Here is a 10,986-nt window from a genome sequence, read left to right as displayed (position 1 = left end):
GTGCATCTAAGTATAGTGGAACCTGATTATTTCATATTCCGGGATGCAAATAACCTAGTGGAACACGATAAACTGTGCGGTGTGTCCTGCTATTGACATTACCAGCTGTTCCTGAACGGACACTACCTGTGCAGGAAAGGAAGCAGGGGGGAAGTTAGATCACGTTGACATCACAAAAGTCAAAGTGAGGTGCGGCTAAGTAAAACTCAAACCTTGCTAAATTCAGTCTTTGGCTGATATAGAATAACAGTGCGGCCTGTCTTTGCCAATAAAAACTGAACTAGGCCTTAGAAGACGCCATCAACATATGTATGTCACGGCACAGGTAGTGACGCTGCCTTGAAATTTTCAACATCAACATCTATGACGTCACTCGCCATGACGTCATAGATGTTGAAAAATTCAAGGCAGTGTCACCGCCTGTTTCTCAATTTTGCACCTTTTTTGGCTTACTGAGCATCTATTTGCAGTAAGGGTAACCTCAACCTTCAAACTTCAAAAAAAAGGGTAATGTTAATCGCATTGCAGTAAGGCAACCTATTAATATAACTAAAATAACGTCTCCCTTTGGAGTCCATCCAACACAACTTATCAAAAAGGTAAAAAAAATTTAAGTTAACTTTGCTAAGGGAAACTCTTGCATATGCAAAGTTAAAGCTGCTCGTGCCATGCACCGGCAGCACTAGCCAAAAATCAGCCGCGTTTAGCAAGTGCCAGTATTATGCATTGAGGACCCTCTCACTACTTCAGTCAGCACAACTTCCTAATGCAGTTTTCTTTCAAAGCAATAGGAAGCATGACTGAGGCAGCGTGACTGAGGCAAGGGACGAAGAACACACACCAACACGAGCGCTGTGGGGGCAGCGATAGGCAGCGCTCCAGTGTGGTGTGTGTTCTTCGTCCCTTGTATCAGTCGCACTGCGCCTTCCTATTGCTATGAACCAACCCTCCCTGATCAATGTCTTACTGCAGCATCTTTCAAAATTAATTCGTCTTCAAGTTTATACCTATTCGCAATTATAGTTTTATATGAGTTTTTATGCCCTTACTGTACCTCACTAATGACTTTTTCCTGTAACTTTAGCAGTAAAAATAATGTTCTTCAATGGACCCACAAAAATTCTTATGAAAACCCTGTTCTTGTAGGACGCTTCACGCTAAATAAGACTATGTATTTGCCAGATGCACGGGCAGCAGCTGCTTTATGTACTGGTGAGCATACCTTGGAGTCAATGTTTGCCATGGGGTCTTTCATGCCCGGCCACAAGGCCAGGTCACAAAGATTGTCCAGGTCGGCTCGCTGCAGGTAGTAGTGGTGCATGCGGCGCACGACACTTGGCACACCGTCTGCACCCTTGTCGATCAGTGGCCTGGTCAGTGAGTCTAACAAGGGGCCCACGTAGTCCATGGACAGTTGCGTCCGGTCAGCGGACACTCTGCGTGACAGTAAAGCGGAAGAATGTGAGTACTAGTTTTCAAACTAAATTAATTACAAGCTACACGGGCTTCTGTTAGCCTGTTTTTAACAGAATGTGTGAAAACATCTGAAGTAATCAAAAGGCAGAGCCTAAGAACTATGACATGAAAAGGCGCGAAAAAGACGACGACGCCGTAGAAAACATGGGACAACACCGGACAAGTGTGTTGTCCTGTGTTTTCTATTCTGTGTTGTCGTCTTTTTCGCGCGTTTTCACATTGAGAGTCAAAATCAACTCACCAAACTTTCCATTGTTCTGTGAAATAATGTCAAATGAATGGCGACAATGAGAGCAGAACACATTTTTGGACACCTTACAATCCAATTTATAGGCAGTCTTTGCCAATTCTGAATTATCGGTTGACTACCATTAAGACGCACTTCGTATCGCTATCTCATCTGTTCCTTTGTCACACCCATGTGCTTCTGCTATAGTGATCTTGTTAGAAATGGCATGCCAACAACTCCAAATTCTCATAATCGTAAACCTTGAAGGGCTGAATAACATTAAAGGTCAACTCCGGCGGTTTTTTGACCATGTCAAAGTAATGGTGCTTCTATGTTCCTGAGATGCTCCTGTCACAGGCCCAATAGTAGAAATACTCATCAAATTGGGCGATAATTTTATATAAGCAAAAAAGGCAACACCGAAACAATAACCCCACCGAGCAGCACTTTCTTCGCGTGACGTAAAAGCCAGTAAAAGCAGGAAATTGTGCAAGGCTTCCGGTCCCGTCAGCTCGGAGTATGAAAGCTGTGAATGCGGCTAAGAGCAGACACTCAGAAGAAAGGTGACCCAGTGGCGTAGCCAGGGGGGCACACCGAGCCCGTGCCCCCCCACCCCCCCATAATATTTTTTTGCCATAGCATACAGAGCACAAAATGACTCTCTGCCTGCCCGAGCTCCACTTCAGATCATGGAGGTGCCCCCCCCCCCCCCCCGAAAAAAATTTCTGGCTACGCCCCTGAGGAGACGACCATGCCGCAGCAACCGTATCATGTCTGTGACATACCGTGCCACGTGCACAAGCTCCTCGGAGCTGTCGGACAATGACAGCTGCGATTCGGACACATTTGGAGGCCAACTAGAATCACCATTCCTAAGTCGAACGCACCTGCTTAGTTATGTGCTCTCCCAATTGCACATTCCACCGCTAGATGGCACCACCTGTCCAGGCGGCTCAAGTTTGTGGCTGCTGCGATCAGGTAAAATGCTAACTCTAAGAAGTTTACAGACTAACTAAAGCTGTTTAATACTGCTATGGGAGGAATGCATAAGCTTGTGAATAACGGTGCTTGATATCGTGTCGGTAGGGTCGATGAAATTTAATATCAGCCAAGTACGAGCCACCTTTCGGAAGTCGCGCAGCTTACCGTATAAGGATAGGCCCAGTCACGGTGGACGGAAAGTGTTTCCGTGTGGTAATGTTCGTGCATGTGAACTCTTTAACTGTAACAGTACTACAATATTTTACGTGCGGTAAACCGGCACTGCTAGTTAAAACACTACACTATGGAGCCGAAAAGTAATCGTTAGCTGCGAGTGTTTCGTGACTGTTAAGGGTAATCGTGTGCAGCCCACAGCCAACACCACTTGCCACCCATCGCATGCACGCCCACAAGTAACTACACCCAATTAACAAAGCACTGGCTGAACACACAAAATCGTTGCCTTGTGGAAAGCAGGTGCTTTAGTGGCACCTTGGTTCCATCACTTCCGTAGCTCTGCTCTGAGTGACGTCACGTGCACAATGTTGCCAATAATTGTGGAAAGCCAGGTGGGAGAGTCGGGGCAATCAATACAACTAATTTGTAAAGAATCTGCGCATCTCTCCAGCCTGAAATTTGACATAAATGATGGAAACGTGCAAAGGAACATACCCAGCGAATTTTATTGAGATCCACTGACCTCGAAAAATCGCCGGAGTTGGCTTTAAAAGACAAGGAGTGCTATAGCAAACATAGCTAGAGGTCATATCTAATGGCGAGTGGATGCATAACTCAACACACAATTTTATCAGGGTAGTTTTCCTTCCATGATACATGTCCATTACCAAGGCTGTGTAGGATCGTTGCTGTTCAAGGTTAGAGGTAGTACACCTCAATTTTGACACACATGTCCTCACCGAGTGTGTGTATGATGCTTGAGTTCACGCAGCAGGCGGTGTCGCTTGGTCGTGGAGGAGTTCTTGCCGAACCAGGCTGGGAAGGTGATCATCTCTCGCATGTGACCACGAACCAGTTCTCCAGGAATCACGCTGGAAAAGAATGCCTGCATGGGAAGCAGCGACCAACTGCCATGCTGCCGGATCTGCCGCTCCACCAAGTCGCCGTAGCTGATGCAGTCAGCTGCTTCGCTGACCAATCGCAGGTGCTTCTGACGGTCGCCCCTGGCCAAGGGATAAAAACGAGAGTTGCACAGGAACCACCAACGACCACTGTCAATACTACAAGTGAATAGCTGAAGAGAGAGCCGTTCACGTTGTGTAACCTTGCACACTATATGTGCACCGCATGCGCATATGTCCACGCATCGCAGGAACCTGATCGGTGGAGCAGCTTCTTCAATGTTACATGCACAGTGCGGTGCTTAGCGGTCCCGGGTAAGTGCCGTCACCAACATGAAATTGCGCGGCATCACGTCAGAAACTTGGTGCAACCGACATTTAGGTCGCATATGTTAGTCTTGAGAGAAGCAGAAAGTAGACTTACTTGGCTTCCAACGGTTGAACGTGCAAGTAGTTGTCCTGTACAAACAGAGGCACCATGTTGTAGTCGTGAAAGAAGAGTGCTGCCTTCTCGTTCAGCGTCATGGACTGACCACCCTCGGTGCTCGACAGAATCTTGCGAACCACTTCAAATGGACCCTGAGAGGAAGAGACCGAACAGTTACACAATACATACTGATATCACATTTTTGGCATGTCATTTTTTTGCATTATATGAAGGCCCATACGAAACGAAGCCTATATGAAGTGAGGCTTATAAAAACTCCTCACCATTTTGATGTCTTTGGTGCCCTTGCCGGCATCTGCCTTCACCTGTGACACGCTCATGGTCTTTGTTCGGGAGCTCCAAAGTGAGAGGTTGTGCAAAGCCTGAAAGCAAAAACCGTTTGAACCAAGAAAGGCTAGTCAATAATAATAACATACAACGAAAAAAGTGAAATCAGGTAAGAGGGCTACAATCTAAAACAAACATAAAATTTGTCTTGCCTGTGCCAAGTTCTCCTGTTTTTATATATTACAAAAGAACAACGACAAACGGAATGACATGAAACTTGCTGATGTTCCACAAGCTTGCTTATGTACTTTTATTTTAATCTTCTTATTTTTTAAATGCGAAGCATTTCTTAGCGAACTTTTGCGACTTTGAGCCTATCTATCTATCTAGCCACCTACAACGTTGTGCTCTCCTGGCCGTTTCATGAATGGGATGTATACTAAAATTTCGTATGGCATAACATGACTGTATGACGAACATAAATGACAGGTCATAACATGAAAATCATGATTAACAAGCCACGGTCTTGGTGCTCTTGCGGCCATTTCGTTAACTTGATAAATACCGAAATTGGTATGGCGTGACAAGAGTGTATGACAAACATAAGTGACAGGTCCTAACGTGCAAATGATGACACGCGTGTCATGTACAGCATGATTTACATGACATGGTCTCGGAGCGCTCGCGGCCGTATAATTAAATGGATATATACCAAAATTGGTATGACAAGACATTTCTGTATGACGAACATAAATGACAGGCGGTAACATAAAAATCATGACACGCATGTCGTATACGGCATGACTTACATGCCATGCTCATGGTGCAGCCGTGGCCTGTTTGCTAGCTTGATATAAACCAAAAGTGTTATTGGGAGACGTGACTGAACGATCAACATAAATGACAGGTGGTAACTTGAAAATAATGACATGCGTGTTATGTGCAGCATGATTTACAAGCCACGCTCTTGGTGCGCTCGTGGCCGGTTTGCTAGCTTGATATACACCAAAATTGTTATTGGGTGACATGACTGTTTGACGAACATAAATGACAGGTGGTAACATGAAAATAATAATATGCATGTCATGTACGGCATTATATTGACATGCCCCGCTCATGGTGCGCTCACAGCCATTTTGCTAGCATGATATACGCCAAAATTGTTATTGCGCGACGTGACTGTATGATGAACATAAATGACAGGTCCTAACATGCAAGTCATGGCATGCATGTCATGTACGGCATGACAATGTCTTGGTGTGCTTCTGGCCGTTTTAACTGAATATATACTAAAATTGGTATGGCATGGCATGAGCACACGACAAACATAAATGACACGTCAAGCATTGTATATACAAGAATATACATTTCATTAGCATCGCATATACAAGATTGTACATGCATGCATGCATGATGAACATGCGATATATAGCGAACTAGATGTCGTGACATGAATTACTTCATTTGTCTCGAAGTCAAATAAAAGACCATGCATGCAGCTGTTTGCTGGCTGCTTCGCGTTACATCGATTCCCACAGTGCGTGGGATCCACTTGATTTTTCATCTCAATACATTTTCTTATCTCCTTAAAAATAAACTAATCGGAAAAACTTTTTGTGGTAAGACAGCCTTTAAACACTGCCCTAGAACTTCTAGTGTACTACCATAATTTGCAAATGCACCTTGCAACAAGCCCTCCAAGTGTAGGGAAAACATGCAAACGTAACAGGTCCATTAGACTGACCTGTCGCACATCTTGGTTGGAGGCCATGACAATCTCTTGCACAACGGCAGGGGTGATGGAGAGACCTTCCTTGCATGCGATGGACATTAACGCAGCCTGCAGACATGAGCACAACATGAACAGCATGAACAAAGCAGCCATCTCCGAGACTCCACAGTGCTAAACAAATAGCAGTTAGAGCAATCAAGCACAAGTCCACTGTGATTTAACAAACGCAAAGTGTAAATGCTGCTTTGACGGCTGTCTGATAAAACATGTTTCAGAACATCTTTTTTGGGTTAATTCGAAAACAATATTAAACAGGGAAGCCGAAGTGAGCACAAGAAACTGGAAATGTAAAAATGCAACATTAGGAGCTGCTTTTTTATCTTTCCATTTTCTTTTCTCCTTTTCAAACCAGTTTCCAAATTCATGATGAAACGTGCATTCGAACCACACTGGTCAAATACTGGCGCGAAAACATTTACAGATGATGTGCAGTACCTCGTGCTGAATGGCAGTACTACTAAAGTGGCATTAACAAAAAATTGGGGGACCCTTAAGCTTCGCCTTTAAGAGTTGAACGCGATAGCGAAACTCGGCCCCTAGTGCACACTTTAACCACTAAGTAGATACTTATTAGTGTGTGTCGTTACACACACGCACACAGACACACGCACGTGATGTATCTATAGTAATGGTACAGGTTTTCGATCTAAAGCACTTCCCTGTGCTAGAGTCGAGACATGTTTCTCACAATGGCTCACAGATGGCAGCACATTATCTAATGTTTGCTTGATATGTTTTCTGCTAGATGGACATAGTTCTGCATTTTTCTAGGGATGGGCGAATAGTGAATTTGAGGTTTGAAGCGAATCCGAAGCGAATAGTGATTTGGTTGAATAATTTCAAATTGAATAGTTCGAATAGTACTCACCCCATATTATTAGGAAAAATTGAACATTTCCTTCATGACCCTTGCACAATATTTTTAAGAATTGGAACTAGGTATGAGTGAATGTCACTTTTTTGGTTTGAAATGAAGTGGAAGAAACCTTAAATGGTATCAAAATTTGAATAGCAGTAGGGTGCGAGTTATAAGTGGTACAATACGTTACAAGTTAAAAATTACTATACTTAGCGCATATAAGCCCATATAACACGCTGTTAAATTTTAAAAAATATGTACACTTAACCTTGAGGTGTGGCTTCGCAGCAGTACAGATTTCCCCTGGCAGGGTGGTTTCACAGTACAGCAACCCGACGCTGCAGTGAAACCACCTTTACAGGGGGTTATGTGCGGTCAAACATACATATATTGTTCATTTTCGAATACTTCAAAATTTTGAATAATATAAATTCGTACCGAAGCAAATATGAATACTGTAATATTCGTTCGAATATTCGAAACCCCCGAATATTCGACCATCCCTACATTTTTGGGGCTGTTTGCAAGTTTGTGTATGTTTTTAGCGGAGATAAGTGCACTATCCCGGCTTTTTTCGATGCATGGCGTCGTGCAAAAAACGTAGTTTGATGGCCTCGCCAATGCGCCTACAAATCGTCAAATGGACTCATTTTCGTCATAACACCTGCCGAACAAAATGCGTTAAAGGGATACTGAACAAAAATTTGAAAAAGCTACGAAAACACTTACATTCGACTCGGATGACACGACTGTTCCTGTACGCAGCGTTTATTTCACGTAATTTCGAGCAGTTGGCCGTATTTTTAGTGGATTGTGAGAGCGCGGCGGCTGCATGCCACTGCGCTTGTCGGCGGACGTCACGTCGACTGCTCCAGCAAGAGGGGGGCAACCGGCACGCTCTCTCCTGCCCTGCCACTTCCCTTTCTCCACCTCTCCTCTCAAGAACCGAGGGTGGCTGGTGTGGCGCTGAGCCTTGTCCTCTTTTCCCCAGATAGGAAACAAAATAGTGCTTATTCCTCAAAAACCGCTACAACTACCAAGCGTGTCGCGAGAGCGCAAAGATGCAAGGTGCGTGTGACAGTGGTTTCACGAGCGGTCATTGCGACTCCGAGTTCGCAGGCCTCCAAAACGGATGCGCCAAATACGACCATATGCGTGTGACCGTTCTGCTGTGTCAAGCGACGGCAAGGACGACGAGCCAGACGAGCCGCCGTAGCCCAACGTGGGTCGGCAGCCGGGACCAGCAATTTACACAGTAACTCATAGTCACTATCCTGGAAGTGTTCGGAGCACAAAAAGTCACGCTTTGAAGGCACCCACGTTGGCTGCGATGGGCGCGCAGCGCGAATCCATATCCTTCGAAGCTTCGGCTCTGTTGGAAAGGTATGACAGGGCACACCCTAGCGCAGAACAGCGTTGAGGCATTCTGCGTTGTGTCAGGTGCTTCACCGTTCACATTACGTAGCAGCACACAACACAGACGGCAAATTCGTAGACGTGGGCGCAAGCTCCGCTTGAGAAAACAACTATACGGCCGAGAGCGCGGCAATGGCGTCGTTGGCTGCCGGTTGAGAACACGCACGGAGAACACCTTCCCGACCGTGAAAACACGTTTTGAGAGAGACGCGCGGCAGCGGGTGGCGGCTTGCGATGTCAATTGGTAAGCGATTTTGCTGCGAGCACGGTTGGCGAGTCACTATCCGCGGAGTTTCGCGTCACCTCCTCTCTAGTTCGCGGCGCGGCCGCTAGACGCGCCAATTCGCGAAAAATGCATTAAATTCATTATTTTCTGCTAGTCTCTGGCTGAAATGAAGGTTGTTTCAACAAATTTCAGCACCCAATCTTTCAATTGAGTCAATTATCTCGGCGGCGAAAATTTTGTTCAGTATCCCTTTAAGGAGACTCCTTCCACCACATGGCATTTAAGTAGTGTTTTTTCCCGAAGCAGTTGCAAGTAACATCGTGGCTTTGTGGTAGGACACCTGCTTGCCATGCAAACGGCCCGGGTTCGACCCTCAATGGGACCGAAGATTTTTATTGTTTATTTTATTTGCATCTTTCTCGATTTTTCGCTCATGGACGATTTTTCGCTCACAAGCAACGCCATCACCGACGCCGACATTGGAATTTCTGCGAAACGAGCGCTCTAACGCTATCGTATTAAAATTAATTAATTTAGCTAGATTGGTAGAGCACACCTGTAAACGGTTGTAGATGTATACAAGTCACTCTCTTCTGGGGAGTCACACTGCTCAGATCCCTTGTACAGTGGGAATCAGACATACCAAGGCTGTGGTGAGCCAGCAACATGAACTAGCACATGGGAGACATGCAGGGGACTTCGGCAACAAGTGTGTCGAGCAACCGTCGACCCAGGTGGCACAGAAACACAATACAGCACCACCTCTTATGACAAACCTCCAACCTCTGAAACACCGAAAAGCTCTTGTGCAACAACACATTCATGTGACAACATGCGATGACTGGTCTCAAAGGACCAGTGGAAAATAGTCAACGTGTTGCTGATTTGGTTGTGTGAGAGCACATGCTCTTTGCATTGGCCGAGAAAGCCTGCCCAGACCACGAAAACGAGCAAAAGGGATAAATGAAGCTATTTACTTTGAAAATTTGCGCTTCCTTCAAAGCAGAATTTTTGCCCACCTGAATTTGTTTGACCTGCGGCCGCTGAAATCGCAAGTCAAAACAATAGTTAACCAAGGAGCGCATTTTCGGGTGTGAGCGGTCATTGCAGATGCATATGATGGGGATCCGCGTGGACTTTATCAAAGCAATCATCTCCTGGAAAGACAGAAGAAAAACAATGCATACACACAGAATTTGTAGAACAATCCGATATTCAAGTTCATAACTCTGTTGAACAGCCATCACACAGTGTCATAAGTGGTGGTAAACAGCGAAAAAGTCTACAACATATTACAGTTACAGAACACCGTAGCAGTGATTTTGTAGGATACTGCAGTGCTAAACCACTTCTCTGATAAGCTGATCTGATCAATCATCCGAACCATTGTTTTGGGGTAGTGGTTAGCTTGCAGCTCTTGTCACTTTGAGACTAAAATCGCGTCCTTGGGCGTGTGTAACCTGCACTCACGATCACTGCTTGTAGAAGGAAAAACAAAGTATGAATAACTTCATACAACAAGAGTAAAATATTCGTAAAATCAGTACCATGTCATTTTTGGCACAAAATAGAGCTACAGAAGTAAATTTCCTTTACACATGCAGTCACCACCTCCTTCAATGGTGCTCTCCTGCTACGTTATGTGGCTTCCCGGCAATGCTCGCATCAAAGCTCTCATTACAACTCTCTGATTAACAGTCACGAAATCTAAGATGCAAGTCACATACCAAACGCAATGGCTCATTACTACATCTGCTAGCTCCTTCAGGACAGATGAGGCAGAACACAAGAGCAAAATCTTTAGAGAAATAAGGGTGTATTCAATAGATACCTTGTCTTTGAAAGACTGCAGCTGCCAGAACTGTCCACAGTAATACCGGTGTCACACAGGCACTTTTGATCGCAATCGCAGCCAATCCAGATTGGATTTCTTGATTGCGATCAACAATGGTCATTGCTACAAGGTCCAAACTAATCTGGCTCGAGTTTGGCACAGACGCCAGTTAAAGCCAATCTGGCTCCCAGATCGCGATTGATCGTCACAATCCCGGTCGGGCCTGATTGTAATGACCAGGATCGTGATTAAAAGCGACCATGTCACAGCACCCAATCCAAATCGTGCATAATACAGCTCGGCCCTCATCACGATCAAAAGTGCCCATGTGACACCGATATAACAGCAGTGCATTTCAACAGATGCATCACGAGCCACA

The 10,986-nt window shown here is 45.1% G+C and overlaps 1 protein-coding gene across 1 annotated transcript in view; it reads right to left on the bottom strand.

The window, feature by feature from the left end:
* The window catches only part of LOC119389994 (replication factor C subunit 1), a 38,978-nt gene that overhangs the window by 5,004 nt on the left and 22,988 nt on the right, over nt 1-10,986 (bottom strand). The window contains exons 17-22 of the mRNA XM_037657492.2: nt 9,793-9,930; nt 6,225-6,320; nt 4,477-4,575; nt 4,190-4,344; nt 3,604-3,867; nt 1,223-1,436 (exon numbers count right to left, since the gene is read on the bottom strand). Of these exons, the coding sequence (XP_037513420.1) occupies nt 1,223-1,436; nt 3,604-3,867; nt 4,190-4,344; nt 4,477-4,575; nt 6,225-6,320; nt 9,793-9,930 (966 nt within the window). The remainder of the gene's footprint in view (nt 1-1,222; nt 1,437-3,603; nt 3,868-4,189; nt 4,345-4,476; nt 4,576-6,224; nt 6,321-9,792; nt 9,931-10,986) is intronic.

This window comes from Rhipicephalus sanguineus, chromosome 4, assembly GCF_013339695.2.
Source record: "Rhipicephalus sanguineus isolate Rsan-2018 chromosome 4, BIME_Rsan_1.4, whole genome shotgun sequence".
Lineage (NCBI taxonomy): Eukaryota > Metazoa > Arthropoda > Arachnida > Ixodida > Ixodidae > Rhipicephalus > Rhipicephalus sanguineus.
The sequence above is the reverse complement of the archived record's forward strand: the minus strand, read 5'-3'. Positions and strand labels throughout refer to the sequence as shown.